The 25452-nt window shown below is 44.2% G+C and overlaps 2 protein-coding genes across 5 annotated transcripts in view; both read right to left on the reverse strand.

Annotated features, from left to right (window-relative positions):
• HELZ (helicase with zinc finger) overlaps positions 1–10355 on the reverse strand; it is an 84092-nt gene extending 73737 nt beyond the window's left edge. For all 3 annotated transcript variants that reach the window (XM_051797635.1, XM_051797634.1, XM_051797631.1), the window contains exon 1: positions 10213–10355. In XM_051797635.1, the coding sequence (XP_051653595.1) occupies positions 10213–10219 (7 nt within the window). In that variant the 5' untranslated portion in view covers positions 10220–10355. The remainder of the gene's footprint in view (positions 1–10212) is intronic.
• Positions 10356–17132: 6777 nt separating this feature from the next.
• PSMD12 (proteasome 26S subunit, non-ATPase 12) lies at positions 17133–24824 on the reverse strand. 2 transcript variants are annotated; one of them, XM_051797691.1, is made up of 11 exons: positions 24648–24824; positions 22648–22707; positions 22308–22436; positions 21335–21442; positions 20951–21055; positions 20366–20515; positions 20106–20240; positions 19517–19629; positions 18977–19151; positions 18419–18496; positions 17133–17581 (listed from the first exon to the last, which is right to left on the reverse strand). In XM_051797691.1, exons 1-11 carry the CDS (start codon positions 24753–24755, stop codon positions 17372–17374), a joined length of 1371 nt encoding a protein of 456 aa, XP_051653651.1. In that variant the 5' UTR covers positions 24756–24824; the 3' UTR covers positions 17133–17371. The 2 variants fall into 2 exon arrangements, with proteins under 2 accessions (XP_051653651.1, XP_051653652.1); XM_051797692.1 differs by lacking the exon at positions 17133–17581 and having other exon boundaries at positions 18427–18551.
• Positions 24825–25452: the final 628 nt, after the last annotated feature.

Genomic DNA, 25452 nt, shown 5'->3' on the forward strand with positions numbered 1-25452 from the left:
TACTTTAAATTCCAAAAATGATGTTAAATCTGAACTGGAGCATACAGAATGAGGAAAGCGTATTTCAAGGTTTTATTCCACAGCAAGAACTTCTGCTACATGGCCTCTAAGGAACATGATATGCTTGATTCTGGGGAGGGAAAAAAGGGAATGAAGAGGTTCATGATGCCCCTGACTGTTAAGATTATCCTTCCACGTTGAAAAATCAATGAGAGCACCATAAATTAGGAGGACAAGAGATCTCTGGCCACATAAACAGAGCCTTGAGTCTAATCCTGTAAACTTAAGGTATGGAATAAACAAATCCACATTTACTGTAAGAAGAACAAGTGCCTGTGGGTGGTTTATCATCCACATAAGGACAGTAACAAAAATACAGAGGCAGTCAAGATTAAGAGCAAATGCCTTCTGCATCTGGATCCTCTGTGGGCTTCAAATCTCTTTACATACATCACAAACAGTAACAAGGTTTTTGCATGCTAGTTATGATTTCAGTACAGACTACTAAGGGATTATTAACACTTTAGTACCTTTACTAATCTCTTCTATTTTCCTCTTGGAAATAGCAGCAGAAAGGACAGTCTCTGCAGCCAGCAGCAGCAGCATTTAGACATGGACAAACTGCCTATCTTTGGCTCAAAAATATGGGAATGGCCTCAGAACTCGCAACCACCATATAAGTATCCCTAATATCTTCATCTCCTGCCTTTAAACTGATCCTTTTTCTCACAGCTGCATGAAAACATTACCTGCCCTGATGAAACTAAGCAAAATACCTGGCAAGTCAAAGCACAACATCTACGTGGCATGTCCTGGCGTTGTCTGAAAGCCAACCCATAACCCCCAGGGTACCTGGTCACACAAAGCAAATATATATATATATATATATATATATATATATATATATATATATATATATACATATTGCATTCATTAACAGAACAAACACCAGGTTGTAAAGTTCGATACTCTGAGGTTGTGTGAGGACAAAACAAATCTGTCCAAGCTCAGGGTGGCCTCCTGTGTGTCTGCATTATGATATTGCCTGTAACTCTGTTAGTCACAGAGAACATTTTCCAAGGGCTACCTGGTGGAATGAACAGGCAGAACTGAGGCTGCTGCTTAATGGACATGCAGTGAAATACTTCAGCACGGGGCCTGAGGCCTTATTTACTGCATGCTGCTCATATCTGGTTCTAAAGACTGCATTTTAATTATTTCATTAACTTTTCAATAATGCCTCCAGTACTGCGACCCAGCACCTCACAAGCATTACGGAAACATCTTTATCATTCTGACAATATTCTCATTTTACAAAGAATTAAGACACTAAAACACAAGGCAAAAGTTTCTATAAACTTCTCATATTCAGAGAAGTGATTTTTCCCCACCATGCTCTGCCCTGTACTGTACAGCCCTTTCCATGATCCACGCAGGACACGCGGTGTCTGCAGAGGGACTTGGGAGTATCCAGCATTTCTCTGCATCACAACATGGCAGAACCATTAAAAACAGAGAAAATGAAGTGTAGCAAAGATGGGGCTTAAGTAAGATTTGCCTTCCTGTTTTTTGCTATTCCCTCCTCCATTTCAGAAACGCTCTCTCATTTATGCAGATGGCGAAACTGTATTCCAACAAACAACTGGATTAGCATTGTAAAATAAATCATATGTACCCACACCACACAGCCTCCCTTCTCTTTCTTGCTAACACTAATATTTTTCAACCTCATTCTCCTCATTCAGCCACCCCCATCTCCACATTTATTGCACATATTCTACGAAAATTTGCACCTTCTGTTTAAATCCAGCCGCTGCTTCCCCTCTGCTGCAGGAAGGCAGAGCTGGGAGGGGAGAGGAACTGGGTATCAGGAGTGCACAAAGGGAATTTTCTGTGCTCTTATTTTTGTCCAAAATCATGCCAGGGAGGAATGCAGGAGCCCTAGCCGTCAAATTATAGAGAAATCCCATTTAGTATCCCAAGTATATTCACTGCAGGGATTATCTTTTACATTTGTCCTTAATGCTAATTTGACCAGTGCTGAGCAGATTTTCACAGGGTCAATAACAAGCACATCCTTGGCAGAAACATCATATCATAACACATCTCAACTTTCCACAAAGCAGCACTATAGGTCATTAGATGTTTTTCTTTTCTATTTTATTATGAACATAAGAAAATATTTTTTGCCCAATTTTTAGAAAAGACCAAGCCATGTTGGCAGAACCTTTCTCTCCTCACAGTACCCAAAAACTCAGCTTACAACAGACACCTACCATGGGAAATTTCAACCCAAATAATTAAAATCTGGCAGGCAGCAACCAAGTGAAATGAGGACTATGTCATAGTAAGCATCAGGTAACATAATAATAGGTGGTGCTTCTGCCCCACCTAAAGTTCTTTTGGCTCCTTCATAGAAAATCCTCATGTAAACACTCTTTCATAATAACTGCTTAACACAGCAGCAGTTTGTAGTCCATGTACTTCTATGTTCACACTGCTTTTTGAGTAGAGTTTCTCACACTTGGCCAAGATGAGGACATTTTAATTGAAATATTGTCCCATGGTTACCATTTTATCCCCATAACAACATCACCGATTACTTACTTTAAAAAAATGCATTAGAAAAGTAATTTAATCTTTGCTTCTCTTAATGAAATTTGCCAGAGAAAAACAAAGGGAAGGATTAGCACTGCCCGACCAGCTCTCCATGGAGCAGCACCCACCTACAAGCCTCAGACTCAACCACACCTTGCAGAACAGTATATCCATATTCTAAAAGCTGGTTAAAACATCATCATTCACAACCTTCCAAACTACACCTCACCTGTGGCAAAACCACTCTTTGAACACTTCAATAACAGAACAGGGCCTTGTTCCTGTCTCGGCACATTTCACATCACAGCGTTTTGTAACACTTCTGACCAAAAGGAGGGAACACCACTAATCTGAAGGACTTACACAGTCATGCAATTCCCAGTATTATTCTGCTCTGAGTCATAAGATGGTGCCAGAAGTCCTTCCTGAGAAATGCCTGCTGTATGATACAGAGGTACATCTGTGTCGATGTGACTAAACATGTGTCACCTCCTTTTCAAAACGCCAGGCAAGTGCCAAAACTGTGTTCCCAAGGAATGCAAAGGGGAGTCAGGGAAGATTCCCAAGCATCATTTCAACACAGAACACATACCAGGATGTTTACAAACGCGTTTCAGAAGTTAAAATGCACAAACATGTCACGGTTTTCCACAACTCTCGCCGAACCTGCCACTCGTGCAGCACTGCCTGCAGAGAGCACCTGACCACAGCTCATTTGCCAAACTCACCACTTCAATCAGTCTCAGAGACAGAACCAAAATTAGCAGTTCCTAACTCTCAGTCTCGTGTTCAATTCACAGCTTTATCTAATACAGCTGTATTTGGATTTCAGCAATAAAAGTGGTTTTAAATTAGGGAATTATTTATCACGGCACATCCCCGTTTGGGAAACCCCATGCAAACTCTTCCCCACCCCCAGCAGCTCCAAAGCTTAGTGATCCAATCCATGTTTTCTCTGAGTAACAGGGATCTTGCAGCAATGCTGAAAGTCTTCCCTCCAGTGTCAAACTTTCATTTTCACACGAGAACTTTCTCCACTCCTGACACGTCCTGATATTGTAAAGCAGCACCTCCCTGTGACCAGATGCACCTGAAGAGCACAGGTACAGATATTTTCCCCAGGGCAAATACAGATGCTACAGGTATCTATGAGAGGTTTACAGCTGGATGGATGGGGAAGAAAAAAAAAAAAGCCCTAAATTCACTTTCTGTTTGAGATGCAAAATGTGAATCACTCTTTCAATCCATTCAAAAAGCAAAATGTTGTAAAAATCTTCATACTGAGTATCAGTTCCATTGCACTGGTCACAAACCAAGCCCAGAAATCAGCCAGAATGTTGGGATACTGAACAGGAAAATTTTCTTTCAATAGACCTCAGTCTTCACTGCAGCTTCATAATGAACTTTAATTTATTATAGTAGTGAACAATCCTGTGACTGAGTTTCTTGTTATGCATTTATAGAGTGCTGAGCACAAAAGGGTCCTCCCGTAACAGATTTAATAACACAATCACGCCACCCACAGATCCTCCAAACACATCTCTCCCCAAACCACACCTATTATGTAACTGTGCATGATATTTTTGTGTGCCTTTTTGAAAGTTCAAAGCAATAACTAACCTCCACCTCTAAAAATTGCTATCTTTATTGGAAATAACCTTTGAAATTCATTTTTACATGACCCTGCTTCAAGTAGTTTGGCATAATACAGCTAAGTCTGGTTTGGAGAGTTGTCTTCTAACTCTGTATTTTAATTTTATTAACCTTTCTGCATATGGATAATGCTTTTATAATGTCCCTTGTTTCCTCTCCTCAAATGCATGACCAACCAACAGGTTCAGCTTTTGGACTCCTCCAAGAACAGAATATGGATTCCCAAGTTCTCCTCTCACAGCAACACCACAACGTGCATCCCAAACACGTCTCCCACTGGAACTCACCCTCATTCCTTTTGAAAGGAACATTAACGATTCAGTCACGTATCTGAAACCCCACTCAAAGAACTGCATCAGCAGGAATGAGTAACGATCCTGCTGTGGTTAACGGCGTAATCCTGACAAAACTTGGGAAGCAGGGGAGCGCTGTCTAGCCCGGCCAAACAAACATAAACAGAGCCACAGCCAAGGAATATCAGTCAGTTCAAACGACAAAACAAACGTCCTGCACCATTCCAAACGTGTGAGTGTCTCCAGATAGGGCCAGAGCAGAGTCACCTCGAACCCACCAGCACAAACAGCCCTAATCAAAACCAGCGCTGCCAGAGAAGACCTGCAGCGCTGGGTCGGTGCAGATTCCAAAGTATGCTAAAAAACATTCCCCTCAATGACCTCCCTGTGTTAGATAATGAGAGAAGTCCAACAAATTCTGGCTCCCAAGATAGCAGAGGAACAGATACGAGGCAGCTCTCGTGGCTGGTCAACAGCATTCGGGAATCTCAGCTGATGGGGAATTTGATTGAGAGCAGTGAAGGAACATCACCTGGGAACAGAAGCCAACTGCCCGTCCCTGTCCCCCCAAAATTACCCCAGGATAAAATGAAATGTTCCCTTAAAAAAAATACAGATTACCTTACATGGAGTGAAAAGATATACATGGAAGAGGCTTTATTTTACCTGCTGCCAAACCCACTGTGCTCTTCATTTGTGGCATTTCCCGCTCGTGATTTGTTACCTTCTTGGTTTGCTGAACCACTAAACGTTTTCCAGCCAATTAAACACTTGTGCCACATTACTAACAACCAAGATACTCCAAAACAGCTCATGTTACATATTTCCCTCTTGCCATGGGGTCTGAAGGGCTATGAAAGACCTTTTAAGCATATTTAAGCAGTGTAATTTTTAGTGTTTTGATGAATACAGTATTTTTGCTATATATAACTATGGGGGGAAAAAACCCAGACTGGGAAATTCGCAGACTGAAAGATCATTTCTAAGTCACACTTACCCCAACTACCATAAAACCAGCTCAGTCCAATGCACACAGTGCTCACATTTCTATCCTTCACTTCCTGCCGCTCCAACATTCAAAATTTCATTCCAAACACAAACCCACTGTTCTTTTTCTTCCAATATTTCAGCATTACAGCTCGGAGAATCATGAGCCTTTCCTGCCTCTTACAAACAGGACAGAGCATGAAATTTATTTCCCCAGACCACATTTAAGCCAAAGACTCAAAACATCCACCTCAGACACATCATCCTTCATGCAAGTGGGACCAACAGCAACAAAAGGCACAACAGTTCACAGTCACATCTCCAGAACATCTCTCTACATAACACCACTCACAAAAATTCTTGCTACCAACTCAGCAGCCCTGTGTACCTACTGCTCTGTGGAAAACCTGGGCAGTCCAGCGCTGCTAATTCTAAATTATGAGCCATCCAACATCTGACAAGGACTCCACAGCGCTCAGAGGATCTGGCAGTTTGTCCTCGTTCAGCACCAGGATGGGGCCACAGGCACCACTCAAACTTTTCAGTCATGAAATGGAACCTCTCAGTGCAGTAAAATCACATTTAAAAATGAAAAAAGATGGAAATCGATAATTTCTTATCTGCTTTTCCTCTATTAAGTCTGTAATTTGGCATTATGGAGGACTCTGAGAAAAGGCTGGGTAAATAACCAGTGCATTTCTAATTTATAACAACAAATTTGCATATAAAATTAGAGAAATATTTGGATATTACGTCATGGCCTCATTAAGTATCCTTTAACTTCAACTGGCAGTGCAACAGAAATGCAACAGAAAAACACATTCTCGCCCATGGGTAATTACAATCTCCCTGCTTAAATTCCTAAGCACTTCTTTTCCTACAGTAATATTCACTTTTCTGTGTTTCTCAGACATGAGTGATTGCTTCTGGTTGAAGCCTCATGTTGTAAACATTTGTGTGCAGAGAGGATGAAAGCTCAGTAAGCAAGACTGGTTTGGAATAAGGAACTGGAGTTACATATCAATGGCACCAGAATAAAAACCCCCAGAAGCTGGCCTGCCCCTGTGGAGCAGTCTGAGCTTGCAGCCTCCAAATTTCCCTATCTATAAAGTTTAGTTATTTTCTCCCACCCCAAAATACTGAGGGAAAACAAGTGTTTACTTCCCCAGTCAAAATCTCCAGAAGACAAAGCATTCCTCTGGGTTGTTGGTTTTTTTTTTTTTTTAATTCCATACCAATGTTGTGCAAACTTTTTTTCAAAACCAGCCTCTCTTCTTCCTTGCTGAGAAAGAATGGCAATTGCAGAAGTTTACACTGAGGGCAGTTAAAAAAATCAAACATATAAAGCGCCATGTCTTTAAATATATGTCATTGATACACATAAACACAAGTGCTGCCAAAGGCCACGGAAGAAATAGCAAGACAAACAAGAACAAAAAAGGAAGGTCTTGTTTGTTCTGATTATCTAACCCACAGTCCTTCCATTTCAAGGCAAAAAATACACGGACCACGCAGTGAAAATGGGCTTTTGCCTTAACAAAGGAAGTGAGACATGATTAAAGAGCTGTAACACGAGCAGGAGGGAAGGTCAGGATTACAAAATTTGGTATTTTAGCCCCCCCTGATGACACAGTGGCAACCTTGAACAGGGAGGAACACTGGGGATCTGCTTCCTTCCAGGAAGAAGGCTTTGGCAATGCCAGGAGAGACGTCAGGGCAGGCCTGGAGCCTACCAGGATTCTTGGCCTACTGATCCCCAGGGCAGGGGAATTCCAGCTGTCCAACCACCCTATCCCTAAGCTAGAGCACAGTGACACCATCCTTCCTCCTCATTCCCCAAGCCAGGGCTTTCCTGACTTACTCAGGCTGTACACAGGGGACAGGATTTAAATCTTTTCTAATTTAGATTTCACTCCTGCTACCTGTGAGGTACCAGTGACCTCAGGAGGGGCTGCCACTGGGGTGAGACATTCAAGGGCTTGGAACTAATAATCTGAATTGCCCCAGCAATTGCTTCTGCCATTTACAGACATGAAAACACCTTGAATAACCTGCAGTAGCAAATGTAAGATGGTAGCAAATAACAAATAAAATAAATCAACACACTTAAAGTCAGGAAGAATATCCAGCTATAATTGCAAAGGGGATTTTACTAACAAAAATAATCACCAGTGATGGATAAATATTTCATCCAGAGTTGGAAAACATTAGTAATAAGATTGCCCAGATCTTACATGGGCTCTTTCATCCACTGGTGTCAGAACTCCTCACAAATGGGTCACATTCACTACTCCTATTTTAAATTCCTTCAAAAGGAAGCATGAACAGGTGGAGTGATGTGCAGCAGGCTGTCCACATCTCTCTAGGACTAAGCCTGCACCTGTCCACTTGGGAATATCACCTCTTCAAGCCTTCCAGACACTCTTACTCATATTTTCTGAGATGAGAATTTCTCCATGAATCCAATCTTTCTCTCCAAAGTACAGCCCTTCTCCTGCAACCAGATCAACTGACACTGATCCCAAAGCCCAGAAGGAACTGCCCTGAAACCAGTGAGATTTCACAAAGGAAAAGGATCCTCCATGACAGATTGAGAAGCAGAACTGGGACAAATTACAGAATAAGATGCTGCTTCCACATCTCCCTTTAAGTTTTACTCTGATGGGAAGAGATAAAAACAACCCCCCAAACAAACCAACAAAAAAAAAAATCCCAAAATAAACCAACAAAACCCAGCAGAACCAGGTATTTCAAGTCCTCAAGCCATCACTTTAATAAGGCTCTTCCACAGGAAAATTCATCTGGCTCACCTAAAAAGGCACAGTGTCTGTATGAATTAAAAGAGGGAAAATACACACTGCATGTTTCAGAAGTCCAAAAAATCCATGGAGGTGAAGAGTGATAATAGAAACGTGATTTCAGGCAGGAAAAATAAAGAAGTAATTTCTGCTCTCAGAACAAATTACAAAGAGAACTCAATTTATCAGTAATAACACATAAAATGTTCCTTCACTTACCAATAAAGAAAAACTGTTCTGCTAATTAAAGTCCAACAAAAAAAAGCTTAACTCAGCTTCTACCACTCACAATTTCTGTGCTGTGAAAGCCAAACCTACCACAGTCTGATTGCCTTGGTTTGCATCCCAAGGAGGGGGAGGGAATGTGGGGGTCCTTTGTACACTTTCCCCTCTTCTAAGTTTCAACTGAATGTCTAAAATCAGCTCCTCACTATGGAACAAGAAGCTGCCCAGCACCCCCAGACTGTCCCTGTCCAACAAGCTTTGCCATTTAAGAAAAAAAAAAACCAAAATCAAAAAAGAGTGTTTTCATTCACAATCTGTTATGGCTCAAAAGTACTAAAACAACTGAAATTAAAACACATCATTTTAAAACCTCCCTGTTCTACCAATCAGTCTCAGAAAATAATACAAACTTGCCAAGTATCACTTGCTTATTTTTTTTTTATTTTTATAAAGGAATGTGTCTTATATAAATAATGGCGAGGGGGTGTATTTTATCCTTTGCCTTGATTCAATTATACTACTTATTAAGAACAACATCAGAAGCCCTCAACAATCAAACCATCCCAAGCCATGGTAATACACTCAATCTGTCAGTGATGATATTCTTTTTTAGGGTATTTTTCTGTCTTACAACTGAATTGGGGTTTTTTTCTTCAACAAAAAACTAAATATGCTATTTTAAAACTTCATCTCAAGCTCACTGTACCTCTGATAATGCAAAAATCCTATTACCTGGTTAACTCTTACTCATTTTGTCATTAATTGGGAACCAGCCTTGCAACTGTTTCCCTGCAGTTATTTCTTAATTTCCATCGATGATACGTTTAAATCACATTACTATAATCAAACAATACTTTGCCTAACAGTGCACTGAGGCCAAAGCAACTGCACCCAATTTGGAAATTAATGAAAGGACATGGCCCACCCCAGGAGGGGCAACATATATCCTCTTCCTGCTTGGGGATTCGCCCTAAAAATATATATGCAGTGTCTTGGAAGGGCTGTGCAGTGTAAAGTCTCCTGTTTTCAGTCTCAGGGCCGTTCCAGGGTGTAAATGGTGCTCCCGGGACCTGTGTTAAACCTCCCAACTCCACTCCACTCTCCCTGCCAAAGCCTCCTGCAGAAAACAAAAACACAGGCTCATCTGCCCACCCTCCAACTGCTGCGAGGGGGCAATTTTACAACAGCCGTTAAACCCTCCCGATTTATTTTCCCACCCCTCCGCAAACCCCTGTTTTCCAGGGTTGTTATTCCCCGGCCGTGCCCCTCCCGCCCCGCCCGGTACAAAAACAAAGCTGCCTCCCACCCCCCCCTGCATCCCCCCCGGAGCACCCCGGGGGTTGTGCGAGGCATCCCCGGCTCTGCGGGCCGGTCGCTGGGCCCAGCGGGGCCCGGGGCGGCTCCTCCCGCCCGCGGGGCGCGGGGGCCGCGGCGGCTCCGGGGTCCGGCCGCCAACACCCCCCGAGCGGCGGCCGCCGCAGGCCCTCGGCGGGCACAGGGCCCGCTCCCGCCGGCCCCGCGCGGCCCCGCGGCCCCGCAGCGCCCGCCCCGCGGCCCGCGGCGCTCCGCGGGGGTCCCGGGCGAGCGGCGGGGCCGGCGCGGGCCGGGCCGGGCCGCGCTCGGTGCCCGCGGGGGCGGACGGGGAAGTCCCGACTTACCTGTCATTACTTTCTACGCCATCTTGGATCCACTTGTCAACGTCCCACAAAGCATTGTGGGAAAGGCCGGCCCTCCCCGCCCGCCGCCGGCTCGGGAGGCGGGGGACACCGTGAGGGGACGGGACGGGAGCGGAGCGGGATGGGAACGGGAACGGGGAACCGGGATGGGAGCGGGGAACCGGGATGGGAGCGGGGAACCGGGACGGGGAACCGGGACGGGAACGGGAACGGGGAGAGGGATGGGGAGAGGGAACGGGAGGGGATGGGAACGGGAATGGGGAACCAGGAACGAGATGGGATGGGAACGGGAACAGGGAAACCGGGACGGGATGGAGATGGGGAGAGGGAATGGGGACGGGAACAGGGAACCGGGAACGGGATGGGATGGGATGGGACGGGATGGGATGGGAACGGGGACCAGGATAGGGAGCAGGAACCAGGAACGGGACTTGGACCGGGATCGGGACGGGAACGGGATGGGGAGTGGAAACTAGGAACCGGGAATGGGATGGGGAGGGGAACGGGATGGGAACCAGGGACCGGGACGGGGACCCGGCCCGGGGTCCCCTCACGGATCGGATCCGGGGGCACCGCCCGCGCTGGAAACAGGCAACCTCCTTGTTTTCTTCATTTTTAATTTTTCCCTTTTTTTTCGCCCCATCCCCTTTCCTGGGGCTCGGGGGCGCAGCTGCGGAGCCCGAGAGGCGCTGGCGGGCAGGACAGGGATCCCACCCCTGAAAAAAAGCATGGAAGTGGCTTTTTCTCATGGTAATTCTACTGTGCGAGTCGGATTATTTGTGTCGGATTGTTTGTTTTTTTTTTTTTAGTCCTTATTCTGTATGGTTTTTTTAAAGTTCCTTCCCTCAAAGACATGTCCCGAGGCTGGGTCCGGGGACTGCAGCAGGGATGGAGCAGCTCCCGCTGTACATCGTGTTTTCCCAACCCATCCACCCGTGCCCGGGGACTGTTGGGAACAAGGTCCCGGCCGCGCGTGAATCCCAGAAACTGCTTTGCAGAACAGTTTTATTTTCACGGAGTAATCTTCCCTGTTAGCTGCTGTTTTCAAAATGTTTGGCAATCGGTCCTTAATACCTACGCTGTTTTGCAAACTGGCTTTTTCAAGGCGTTGCTGGCCCAGCTGCCGGGGGGGTGTGCCCTGTGCTCTGTGATTTAGGGCAAAGTGGACAAAAAATTGGGGAAAGAACAGCTTACTTCAGGATCTTTGTCACCAAGACAGGGTTCCAGTGTTTTTGGAAAAGTTCTCCTTCCACTTTAATTAAAATAATTCCAAGATCCAGATCATTTTAGTATTGGATTTTCCTAAATACATTTGTATTAAAATTTACGTTTAATGCCTCCTAAGTCTTTGAAGAATAACCACCAGCCAAGCCTCTGATGCACTGCCACTGCAAGAAGATACTTGTGCCCAAGAAGGTTTTCAATATTCATCAGTGATGCATTTATAAAGAGAGAGCTCCTTGCAAAAATGTAAATACAGGAGGAAATAAACCTAAATAAATCCTTTGCATTTGCAGCCCCAGACTTAAATCAGTCCACTTTTTAACTTTAGAAATAGGGTTGGGAGTACAGTTACCTGGGTCAGTGTCATGCCAGAGGGGAGTGTGCATGGTCCCAGCCTAACCAGGAGACAGGATTTCAGGAGGTGACAAACACTCCCTAGAACCTGCCCTAGGCCATCTCTGCTGCCCCTGCCTCAGACACCTCCCCAGAGCTGTGACTTGTGTTTTCCATGGGCACTGTGCAAGGAATGGGGATCAGATGAAGCTGAAACCATGTTTAGGATCTAACTTTGTGCCTCATTCAGTCCAGGTTGTTGAAGTGGAATTAGTCCCTTTTGGAGGTTGGTTGTGATTGTTCCTAGTGAGCTTTATATTACTGATAAATTTTTCTGTTATAAAATGCAAAGGTTTTCTTTAAAATAAATGATATTTTTTTTTAAAAGCAGTGGAAAATAGGATTTGTATTCTCTGCATATTTTTAGATATAAACACACATACATCCTCTGGAGTTCAGATTGGAGAAGACAGAAATTTGATGGGTTTATTTTTCCCATTTGTTCTGAGTGTATTTCTTTATGATGTGCCAGGAAAAAAACTGTGTGGCAGTGACTGAGTTATAGGAAGAAGGATCTGTTCAATGACAGACCCCGTTTTTATTGCTCTTTGTCTCTGGTGATTTAAAGTTCCAGGTTGAAAGTACCAAGTGGAAAAAAGGCTGCTGTAAAAAGGTGGCAACTCTGCCCTGGAGGAGCAGCTCAGAAGGGAGCTGGGAAGGACTCTGGGAACAGGGAATCCTCACCTCAGGAAAAGTGCTGTAACACATAACGTGGAGCCTCTGCCCTTGCACCCACTGCTTTTTATGATCTTGGTACTTAAATTAACCCTCTCAGCCCCCTGATGAAGGAGGTTTTACCCTATTTTGTGGACTGGTTAATAATATTGAATAAACTCTCAGTGGACATGCCAGAGGCTGGACAGGGAGCCAGCAGCTCCTAGAGGGTGGCTGCCAAGCACTGCTCTGTCCAAGCCCTGCAAGGTTGGAATAACTCTCCTGTTTCCATGTGGTGCCCCCTCCAAGCTCTTTCAAAGTCTTTGTTACCAGATAGAAAGATGAGGACTGTTAGTCCAAAACAAATTGGGGCTCCAAGTGCTCGTTAACCTTGGAAATGCTGCTCGAAGTGAGAATCCTACAGCAACTGGCTCGAGGGATGAGATCCCAAATCCAAAAGGCCTTAATAAACTAAATTTGGTTTCAGAGCCACTTCTCTGCCTCCTGTGCTGCTGTAACAGGATGTCCCAGGAACTGGTTACACACCTACATGGGAAGAAAGAGACTTTGTGTGGCTTTCAGTGATATGTTTCAATACAGTATTAAAGGATAATTTAAGGAACTGAGTTGACAAGCCAGGTTCCCTCAGCACCGGGCGAGGCACAGAACCAGATGTGTTGGGTGCTGAGTGCTGCCTTGCATTTCCAGAATTGTCCAGACTTCCCAAGTTCCCAGAATCCCCGTGTGCTCTGCTCACCCATGGGATTTCAGAACAAGAGGAGAGCTCACAGTTCTAGACCTCTGCCCAAGGAGACCAGGAGCAGCTGGGCACAGAGTCTGGGAGCAGAACAGAAGCAAGAGCGGATGTTGGAAATGTAAGGAATGCCAAAGGCACAATGGGGAAGCAGGAGATAGGAACAAAACCAAGGAATTCCCACTCAGCATCATGAGACTTGACAGGAGTCAGATCCTCAAAAGCCTAACAGTGATATTTCTAGGGACTTGTCATAACGGTAAAATTAAAAAACAAAAACCCCCAACAATATCAAACTCAGTTCCACTTTACACTTCTTAAGGTTTCAAAATCTTTCCGATCTGAAAATTGCACTTCCCTGCTGGAAGTTTAGAAAGCCCACCCTGCCAGGGGCCAGATCTGCAAGGAATGCCTGTGCAGAAGCACTAACAGATCCTGTGTCCCTGACTCTTTAGTCAGGATTCCATAAATTATGCTGGTTCACAGGGCCTCTCCCTGTTCTGCAGAGCAAGGAGCCATGCCCAGGTCCTTGGAGAATTTAGGATCCTGGCCAAAAAGCAGGAGTTTGAAAAGCTGGGGCCACTCAGAACTGCCCAGCTCCCTGCCACGAGGCCAAGATCTGAGCAGGGCTCTGAAAGGTGTGGCACAGATTCTGGAAGAGTTGGGAACTCAAAGCCTCACTTGCCCCAGGGCTAATGGAGAGCTGGGAGCCAGAAAGCCCTGGAGTCTTGGCTCACCCGTGAGCTGCACGCTTGGAATCACAGCTACAGCTTGGTTTCTACATTTTCAAAACAAAACTGTTTTAATTGAAACTTACACTGCTGCTTTTTTTCCTTCTCCTCAGACTTCTGTTTTCACAGGAAATTCAGAAAAATCAATTTCCATTCCCGTTTCTGGTAACTGGCATTTCTTGAATACAGAAAACTTGATTTTTCAATCAGCCCCACTCATGATGTCTAATACAGGAAACCCCATTACAATTAACATGTAAAAGTAATAAGCACAGAAGAGGATACATTCAGCAGGGAATTGCCTCCCTGACCCTGCAGCCCAACATCCCACCAGGCTTCTTGAACGGATCGTTCACCCCTGAGAACAAAACAACAGGGGGCCCTTCTCAGTGAAGTGCCAGACTGATTGCAACAAGAGGAGCAATGTTTTTATTGTCTTAGCACACTGGACCTCTATAAATTTTTGAACTCCCTCAGAAGCACCAGTCATGGGAAACGAACAGAAGTTAAGTGGTTTACCCTCTGCCACAAAGGAGGCAGTGGTAGACCTGAGGTTAGATAGCAACAGTAATTCTTAGCCTTACTAAACAATAAAGCAGACTGTTTCTAGGCTGCCATTAATGGCTGGTTATTAGGCTGAAGAGTAGCAAGTTTTGATTTTCCAGCAGGAAAATTCCCCTGGAATTCCTCCAGAGTCCTCTAATGAACAGATGATCTCAACTTTAATCTTACTTCATAATTATCCAAGGGTAATATTTCAACGTGAACTCCTTAAACACATACAATTTCTAGAGCAAGTAATACTCAAACTAATGCATTTCTCCTTTGATCCACAAAATGAGAGTGTTGAGAAGCAACCAGCAATCAGGGGATGTTGAGGGTACACTGAGGAGAGAGAAACTACAAAGGTCAGAGTAATGTGATGGTTTGATCCCACACTATCAAGATCAAAGATCTTCGGTCCCTGTACATTTTTTTTTAAGAAGCCAGGATGTCTTTATGCTGACCTTTAAATTGCCCATGGAGGAGCTCTAGCTGACATGTATCTGCCTTCCTGGCACCAAAAGTTCACAGCTTTTTTCTTAGGAATCTGAATATGGCAACCTTGTCCAGAGAGACTCAAGATACTCATTTCATTTTCATCCACAGTAGTCTGCAAACAAACAAAAACCCCCTGAAATAATAAAACCAAACTTCAGGCTAAATAGATTGTTTTCCACTCAGTTTGGACTTACCCTACAGCCTATAATTCTACAATCTTGTTTTAAAACTTCTAACTGTGATGTGTGGGGAGGGAAACCTGAGGGATTCTTGCTTCTGGCACCAAGCACTCAGCACACAGCAGGAATGTCTCACTCAGGACAGAGGTAGGGAGGGAGCCTGCCTTGGGCAGTATGTTCCAAAACAAGACCAAGGTGATTTAAGTGAGAACAAAACTCTGTTTTGGATCAAAAGGCAGAAAGCCTGATCACTGTGGATCTTTGGCATGAATACAGAGCATGAAAGTGAACCTTCATAGTCCCTCTGAATCGAGTTTTAGAGAGATACCTGGACTGCCCAAAGGTAAGTTCTTTGCAGTGCTGACAGCAAATAGTTGTGAGGGGGGAGAAACCACCTCCTTTCTCCCAACAAACTGATGCTCTAAATACAAGCAAAGGCAGCACAGAGGGACAGAGCAAGGCCAGAGAGGGAGTTCTTGCAAGGAGAATCTGCAAGATCCTCAGAAAGCAGGGCCAGGAACACTGAACTATTCCACTCCAGGATAAAAAGGACAAGAGGGCTGGCTGGGGAAACAGGCCCAACATATCTCATCTGGCAGAAGCATCAGAGTGGATAAGCTTTAAAGCTTGGGGCTGAAGATTCCAGACCAGATTGCAAATGGAAGGAAAATGTTTATGATAAGAACAGGGAGAGGCAAGTTCCACTTCCCCTGATGACCCATTGTTCTCCTTTCTGATGGCTACTGCCTGTTTCCAGCACATTGGCTGGGTTTTAAGTTCCTCTGTCCCTTATCCTGGCAGGAGCCAGGTCTGGTTATGTTACTGAGGCCTCACAACGACCAGAACATCCCACGCTCAGGTAGGGCTGTGACAAGGTTTTACACAACTTGTTCCACTGAGTTCTAATACAAGTTAGGAAGTGAGATGCTGAGCATTCTGTGCATTCTGAACAGCTGCTCCTCTCTCTCCCTTCCCTCACTGATAGTTCAGCTGCTTTTTTGTTGCTCAAGTGCGAGCTGGATTGGTGGGGCTTTTAAAGTTACAAGCCTCCAAAATGACATTCCCAAATCTCCCATAAGTATGTCCAAAGTCTGCATTTCCAGTGCAAACCTGCTCACAGGCTTCCATCTTTTCCTGTCCCTTCACAGACCTCCCTCACTCGAAATCCCTGCTTGGTTTCCAAACTTCCTGGGTATTCACATGACAAGAGTGTTGGTCTGAATGAAGTTCAGTGTCCTTGTGAAGAGATGGGATTTATACACATCTCAATACATCATTTACAATTGGAGGCTCTACCTAATTAATTATGAGCAGAGTGGTTATGGCTAGAATTAAAAAGCATTCAAAACCAGACCAAATTCATGCAAAGTTCCACTGATTCTTACTATGCTATCTGTGCTATTTTACCTCCTTAAAAAAACCAGATCAGGGACATGGGGAAAAGTCCACAGCTTCCCTCCATTACACGGGGTAAAAGCAAACAATAAATAGGGCATTTTCTTCTCTGAATGTATCACTTTTATGATGAGAAGCAGAAGCTTCAAAGTAACTGATTAATTGCTATTGTAGCCATTAAAAAGTATAACAACAAAACAGGGAAAATTAGTGACTTGCACCAAACAGACAAGATTTAGGTACTTACTCATTAATTGATTGCTCTGTCAGTTCAGAATTAATTAATAAAGTCTAACTATAGCACCAAATCACAAGAAATAGCATTATTCTTAAGCATAAACATCCAGAATTTTGTTCAAACAGTATCTTAACTTTACAATAAGTTACCTCACTGTAAACCCCTAGGATTTTATTATTTACAGTAAATCCTCTCAATCACAGCCTCAAAACCAGTCCTGTAATGAAATAACCACAGAATTATGTGTTAGACAGGTAAAGGTACACGTGGAAAAAAAAGAAATCACAAGACTATTGTTATACAGGCAATACAGTTTTATTATGTTCTTTCACCAATTGTAGCAAAAACATTTAACAACTGAATGAATAATCAAGGGAACTTAATTGTCAACGGGAATTTCAGAATTATGTTCTAAATTTTAGACCAGGAAGGCTTGACAGGGAGAAAACAAACCATATACACACTTGTAATAATAGTCTCTATTATGAAGATTTAATGCCTTCTTTAAAAGCACTGAGATTATTGAGGCACCTTACTGCAGGTTATGGATCATCTCTTCTTTGGCAATGAGATGTGTGGTTTTGTTAACTAGGGCCATGAGGGAGTTGAGCTTGTGAGACCAGTCATTGAGAATATTGTTGGGGTCCTTAGGCCTCTGGAAATTGATAATTCCTGCCAGCCTGTCTACTTTAGCAAAGATGGTCTTATTAACTACTAGGTTAGACAGGAACTCCTCCGATTCCTGGAAAGACAAACAGCACTGAGTCAAATTAATAGCATTTTTAGCTACAAAACATCAGAATTCCTCCCAGACAGCACGAAAGCACCAGAAACAAGATTTCTGTTATACCTAACAGAAATATAGTTGTAACAATATTGCACTTTAAAAACCTTTTTTTTTTCCATTTGACCTATATCTGATTATCTCCCATGAAATTAAAAATTAAAAATTTAATACAGACTTCTACACTTTGGAGTACTTGGCTACACAGATATGAAAGCGAGCCACGTGACAAGCAAGGAAGAGGAAAGACTCTGTGAACTACTGACCACTGGAAAAAAAAGGGTTATTATGAGTTTGTGGAAAAGCAGACTTAATGAAAAGGCAGCAGGGCAAAGCTTTTTATTTGCAGTCAAAATACCAAAATGTGTCATTCTCTTTAAAAAGCTCTTGCAAGCACAAAGGGGGATGGCAGGGAGACCACTCCACCCTGTGTTCCCAAAGTACCTCCACCTCTGACCAGGGACATTTAAAGGTGAGGAACCTTTCTGTGTCTTCAGTTGGTTTTAATCACCAATTGACAAGAACTTTTTAACACTGAAACACAAGAAACTCCAGCATTTAAACAAGACCTTGAATATAAACGAGTTTTTAAGAGCAGCTTTTGCCTTATGGGCACTGGCATCACGAAACTGAGCTCTGCCTGGAGTGAAGAACACTTTTCTACCTCCCATAAAGGCATGAAATCAAATCAACAAAAATATTCCTCTGCTGAATACTCACATTTTTGCCACAAACACAGCCACACACACACTTCTACACCCCTTAGGAAAGAAGGAGAAGCGAAGCAACACTTACATCAACGGACAGATCCAAGAGCTGTGCCATTCTCTTCATTGTAATTCTGGTATAATATTTAGCCATTATTCTAATATTCTGGAATAAAAGTGTTCAGAGTAGAGGGTTATGTGCAAAAAATAATTGAAGCAGGCTGCAAAATATAAAAGTCCACGTTAAAAGCAGATTAGGAACTGTAGTGCTCTAACTGCAGTCCAGCATGGGGTGTGTGAGGGAGTTGTGAACAAACAGCTCTTTTGTAATAAAAGGTCTGAAAATCCCTATGTGGCAAATTCTTAAGAAAAGAAATCAACCAATTATGAATTTAACACAAAGCAAGACTTTAAAGTTTCTGTTCTATTGAAATGTGAATGCTATTTGAGTGCAATATGCTCTTTTTTCTGGCAACTGTGCCAGAAAGATATACAAGCAAATAAAGTGTTGAACCCTAACACAAAGAAAAGGCACCTTATCTGCTGCTTCACTCCCTACTTTTTTGATTTTCTTTGTTATTAAAATACAGGAAGCAAAAAGCAGTTTTAGCCAAGGCACTGAGTACACAGCTACAGTCAGACTTACATGTTCCACAACTCTGTTCTTTAAATCTTTCCATCTCTTTTCACCTTCCTCTGTACACCCAAAAACATCTGTTGCAGGACTGTCAAGGGATCCTTCTCTCAACTCTTTCCCATATTCTTCAACTAGGGCACTCCACCGCATCAGCTCCATGGTGGTAAACAGTTTTAGGAGGTCTCTAAAGGGTTTAGTAAAGTTGGATTACAATCCTGTATTAATAAGGCTTAGTTCATCCTTATAACAGATCAAAAGCATGATTTGAAATGTTTTATATTTATTAACATTAATATTCATTGTTCTTGAATATACTTTGATACTTCATGCTGTCAGGAGACAGCTCAAATCAGACTGTATTTCTAATGAAAAAAAAATCTTTCTCTTATAAAGAGATATCTATGTTCATGTACAAGTTGCACAATCATGACATTTTTACAGTATTTTTCAGGCACCCTTAAATTCTGAGTTGCTTAAAGAGATTTCACTTGCACTGTTGGAGAGAGACATTTTTCTTTAATCTAAGAATTGTTTATTAGAAACACTTACTTATACTTGGGGATTTCTTCTAGCTTTTTGTCACTACTAATTCTGTGCACCAGATCAGATTGTTCATTGTCATAAGGTGAAAGAATAACATAAAGAACAACACTCTTCAGTGCCTGTTTAAGAGAAAAAAGTGGGTTTTGCCCATTAAGTTAAGAGGAAAGTGATGCCATCTGCAGAAACAAACTCTCACTCACAGTGATGCATTTTAATTGATACAGGTCAACTAAAATACTAGTATTTAATATATGAAAAAAACTCCTTTTCAAACATGTGATATCTGTACTGCACACACAACTGTACCATTCAGACCACACTAGCACAGCTATATATAATCTCTGCACTTATATAAAACACACAAGACATTCTGGAGATTTCAAAGACAATATAATGAAGATGCTGGTCATAAATATTCTTTTGAAATCAACTTTATCATATCTATTTTCAACTAGCCAATTTGTTAGTACAGCCATTAAAGAAAACCAAACTCAGAACAGACTGGGGAGCTATTTCATCTGCTGCACATTGATCTGGTAAGAAATGAGGATTTGCCACATGGAAATACAGATATTTGGTATGTGAAGTTTTTTACCTGTTGCCACTTTTCACTTTCAGCCTGGATACAGGGAGTGTCATAAATGGCTCTGTAGTGCTTGCAGATGGAGAGGTAGGAGCCTTCATGTTGATCCAGCTGGATCATTAGGTTGTAGTATTTCAACTTTAGTTTCTGAAACAGTATCAAAGAGTCAAATTAATACACGTAAAGGAAATGCAACTGGATCCCAGAAATACATTTGGTCCTGAAGAGAGGTAAGTCAGATAAAAATTGGAGTTGGGGAGGGAGTGACTTACTTCTGTGTTTTCTTCTTGGAAAAACTTTGTATTAATTTTTTTGCTGATAATTTGAGTCCGAATATAGTCTTTTACAGCTAGACAGAGTCTCATCTGCTCCAAGATAAACTCTACACGTTCTTTCTTTTCCATTGAACCATAGGTTTCCACCTGAAATGAAAATGTAACTATTTAACATTCAAAGTCAAATCAAGTCTTAGCTGTGCCAGAAGGGTGGGAGTTGTTTGGAGGGGGGATACACCAAAAGAAAACAACACAAAAAAGCTATTACAGAGCAGGTGAAAATGGAGTAAATGTTATTCCATTTTAATTATGGGCCCCATTTATACCAAAGAATCCACTAAGGCTAAACTCAATGCACTAGCTAGAGAACTGAACTCTACTTTCCAAGTAGAAAATACTCTATGGAACCCAACCCATGAGAGTAACAAAAGCAGTTAAAGCTGAATTACATCTTCACCAATAACAGTTCATCTCATTCCAGGCACTTCTACAGACGTACCTGATGCAGTTTCTAAACACTAATCTCAGAACAGTCAGAATTAATTGCTGCTGCTGATGCAATTTTGAGTTCCAAGGTGTTACCTGCAGTTCTTGCAGAATGGAGGCAGCTTCCTTCACTTCCCCGTTCTGCTCCTTTATTGTTGCCAGAGTCTTTGTCAGGCGAGCGCGTTCAATCTCCACGTAGATCTGACATCATAAATAAAGTTTAAACTTTACTGGAATCCTCTAAAGCAGAGTGCAAACTCTAAGCCTGCAGCCCCACCAAGAAATGTATTTGATGTGTCACACAACCAACTAATTTGTTGTGTATCCATACTCCACACTGGCACTATCCACAATACACACTGGAAAAATACTATGGACAGTTGATATTTGGACCAAATACTGTTAAGGAGCTACACCTTTAAAGAAGGTGAACATTTTTATTCTACCTTTCAGACATTCAGCCTTAAAACAAACTCTTACTTTTCCTTCTGTCACCATTCGCAACGTGTCGATTAAGCGCAGTTTGACCGGCAAGTCTGTGATTTCTTCGACGTAAGTGCAGCACTGCTGGACCATTTTAGCAACTGCCTGGTATGAAAAGAGAAAGGAAAAACACACTGTGGTTTTAGATTTCCCAAACAGAGTCAAACTGTAACACTCAGGTAAGTAATAATGTCATTTCAAACTGAGGAGACTCATTTCAACAAAAAGCACCCAAGATCCATCTCCTGCCTTCGGTTCATAAAGAGCTGTTAAATGACACCAGTGACTGATGCTACAGGTCAAATGTGATGCTGTTCTGTCATCTCCTTCATCTCAGTTTTTCCAATGATATTCAAAATAATCCACTGCATTCAGTTCTCTCCTGAAAAGCAGTTCCTCCTCCTCTGCCAAATCCACACAACTCTCACATGCACTGGCAGAACTTCTCTGTTTGCCCTAAGACCTGCGTGGCTGAGGAGAGATGTATCTTCTCTTAACTGTGTACACTCCCCCTTCTCCTTAGGGCACCTGCACATTCCTCAGGAAGGGAAGGAAGAGAGGGGTGATTATTTCTCACTGATGCTTTTATATACACTCCTAATGTTTCTGCACATTCCTAAAACAATGTCATTAAAATTGCCTGTTGCTGACTTCTAATTAAGCCACTCTAAACACACTTTTCTAAATGCAAGTGCTTTCAGCCATCCTGACAGCTGATTTCTCACACAGGACTGAATGCCAAAGTATGACAGTTACAAAAGGAAGCATGTGAAGCACACACCTTATCTGATCACAACAAACTGCAGTAATTCTGTTTAATGTACATCTGAACATTAAAAAATATGAATGTAGAAGAGTATAAAGATGAATCATCATCTTTACCCACAAAGTCCCTACACACAGGGGGAATCAGATACATAATACAGCTCCAAACGGAGTTTTAGTCTTTGTTTCAAAGGATTAAACTCACCTGTTTTAACTGACTTCTCCTCTTTGATAGAAGAATAATATTTTCATTAAGAGCATCCCAGTCTTTTGCTTCATAACACATTTTCACTATGGCAACCAGGATGCGGGATGTGGAGACCATGTCAGACGCCTGGAACAAAGCAAGAGCACGTCAGAGGTGGGGTGGACCTGCAGCCCCTCCAGCACCTGCACCTCTGCTACACATAGGCAATAATTACTGTGTCTGGCCTCAGTGATTTGCTTTCTAAAGAAATGCAAGACTGAGACTCCAGGTCCCCTCCTGACTTTAACACAGGAACAAGGGCTGTGTGGACATCCCAGAGTCACCACGTCCTACTCACCGTCCGTGTTTGCTTTTCCAAGGAGAGAAGGTTTTCAATGACTTCTTGCAATCTTCCTTCCTAATAAGACAGGCAAAGAGTCAACTCCATGAATGAAGAACATAATTCAGTTTAAACTGAGAGCAGCTCTAATTCTCATCTAAGTAAAAACAACAGACCAGCCTGTACATTCATTTTTCATTTATCAGGAAACACACATAGCGCCAACTTTAAATCCAGGGTTCTACACAAAGAATAAACTGGAAAGGTAGAGTTTCATTTTTGCACAACACATGCTCTAAGTTGCCTGCCTTGAGAGAGAAACCTGGCAGGTTCCAGACAGGTTTGGTGAGCTCACATTCACTGTGCTGCGTGGAAGACTCATTTCTTCCCTGGCCAAAACAGAGCTTTAAGTGAGAACAGAAATGCAATTAAACATCTCAACCAAAAAAATTGTTCTACTATTACTTTCATCCACATCCATCATATCTTAATTACAGAGTATTACACAAAGCATAAACTACATGGAATTACAGTAGTCCTGCCTTTTTGGCATGGGGTTGAGAACTATATATGCCTTTGCTTAGGGGAGTTAAAGATATCAGAGTCCTAAATTGTAATTCCTAGAGAACATCTCGCAAAAATTTTAGTATGCCTCACTTTGTATCAGCCCATGGCAATGGTGGGGCTGCAAAAAACTCAAAAAGTTTAGAAGTAGAAAATGAGTAAAAAACCACAGAATATTAGATTTGTTTCTAAAATGTAGCTATCCTACTGAAATCTTTTTACACACAATGTTTGTGAGGGATGTGCTCTTACTGCCACGGAATTTACCTGTTGTGCAGGATGAAACATGGCCATGGTGTCCATTCCTACACAGAGCTGTGCCCGTGGCATAAAACCCCTGTGCCTGCTCTCCACACAATGGTCTCAGGACAGTCTAAGCCTTAAGATAAGTACAACTGCTGCACAGGACAGCAGCTTTCACAAGATGCAGGGATGGAGTGGAGCATTTGCAGCACATAAAGAGTCAGATCCATCCTACTGGGACAACAAACCAGAGAAGCTGTGGCTGCCCCATCCCTGGAAGTGTCCAAGGCCAGGCTGGATTGAGCTCTGAGCAACCTGGTCTAGTGGAAGGTGTCCCTGCTCTCGGCAGGGGGTGGAACGGATGGTCTTGAAGGTCCCTTCTAACCCAATCCATTCTGATTCTGTGACTCCGTCTGTTCTGAGGTCTGAGATGCACAGGAATCTCCAAGCTACAGAACAAGTCCTTTATAAAAAAGCCCTTAAGACACACCGTGTGCACGATCACCGCTAGGACCCCACCGGGAACACACCCTGCGGTCACAGGCGGGGGCACAGACACGGCTGCTGAGCCGAGCGAGGCACCCCAGAGCCTGCCCTGGCCCTGCCCCTGCATTCCAGCCTTTCAGGGCTCGCACATCCCCAAGTTTAGGGATGCCAAGCGCTGCCTGGCCAGCCTGACCCGGGACCAGTCACAGGAAGGCAGCGGTGGCGCAGGATGAGCAACCAAGCCCGCGTGTGCCCGGGCAGGGGCAGAGGGAAGGGCTGCACCCCTTGTGAGGGACTCAGGCCCTCCCCTCACCCGACAGCTCCTCCCGCCTGAGAATCACAGAATATCCCGAGTTGGAAGGGACCCAAAGGACCATCGAAGTCCAACTTCTGGCCGTGCACAGGTCACCCCAACAAGCCCACTCTGTGCCTCACAGCGTTGTCCAAACATTCCCTGAGCCCTGGCAGCCTTGGGGCCGTGACCACTGCCCTGGGGAGCCTGTTCAGTGCCCCACCACCCTCTGCTCGGGCATCAACTTCCCACAGAGCCCTGAAACAGCGGAGCCGTCCCTCTCCTCCCCTTCCCCAGCCCGGCACGGAGGTCCCTCTCTGGGCCCCCTCAGCACCGCTCCGCGGGGGCAGGACGCGGCCGCAGCTCTGCCCCGCGCGGCCTAGCGCGCCATGACTCAGCCCGTCCGCCGCGCCGGGCTCGCCTCCCGCCTCACCTGCGCCAGCCGCTCGCACTCGGGCAGGCGCTGGTCCACGGTGGCGCTGTAATCCACCTCCATCTTGACGATGCGGCCGTCGGCCCGCTCCGCGCCGCCCTCCGCCATGGCCGCGCTCCGCCGCCTCAGCGCCCACCGGAACCGGCCGGGCCCGCGCGCAGGCGCGCCGGGGGCAGCCCCAACAAGGGCCCCGCGCCGCGCCAGGCAGGCGCTGCCGAGGACACCCCCGGGCGCGCCAGGACCCGCGGAGGGGGAGGAGCCACAGCTGAGGGGGAGGAGCCACAGCTGAGGGAACCGCCCCTCACGAGCCTGGGGGGGATCGGAGACCCCCTGAGGGGACCTGAGAACCCCTGAGGGAATCCGAGACCTCCCGAGCCCCTGAGGGGATCGGAGACCCCCCAACCCTCTGAGGGGACACGGACCGCCACCCACCTCTGAGGGGATCTGAGATCCACCCGAGCCGATCTAAAACCCCTTACCGTCTGAGGGAATCTGCCCCTATAAGCACTCGCCTCTGAGGGGATCTGAAATCCCCCGCACCCGTCTGTGCGATGTTGAAGCCATGCCTGTGCAGGTAGGTTGCCATCAGCTCCCAACGCACTGCCACACACTACAGAAGTTTCATTCCCTGAAGAAATTCAGAAAAACTCCCTCTTGTTTGCAAGCAAACAACTCAGAAAGAAACACTGAGCAGTGAATGCCCTGAATCAGAATCACAGAATGGTTTGGGTTGGAAGGGACCTTAAAATCATCTTGTTCCGACCCCCTACCATGGGAGTCTTTGGATATTATTTAAGATTCCCAG

The sequence above is a fragment of the Manacus candei genome, unplaced genomic scaffold (assembly GCF_025592945.1).
Source record: "Manacus candei isolate 608988 ecotype Guabito, Panama unplaced genomic scaffold, ASM2559294v1 h1tg000047l, whole genome shotgun sequence".
Lineage (NCBI taxonomy): Eukaryota > Metazoa > Chordata > Aves > Passeriformes > Pipridae > Manacus > Manacus candei.

Excerpts from the sequence above, each read along its gene's own strand:
- PSMD12 (XM_051797691.1), bottom strand. The coding sequence starts at position 24,755 with ATGGCGGAGGGCGGCGCGGAGCGGGCCGACGGCCGCATCGTCAAGATG. Across the intron at positions 22,437-22,647 it reads TGGAAAAGCAAACACGGACG|GCGTCTGACATGGTCTCCAC; the intron begins GTGAGTAGGACG and ends GCTTTGTTCCAG. Across the intron at positions 19,630-20,105 it reads AAAGTGAAAAGTGGCAACAG|GCACTGAAGAGTGTTGTTCT; the intron begins GTAAAAAACTTC and ends TCTCTTAAACAG.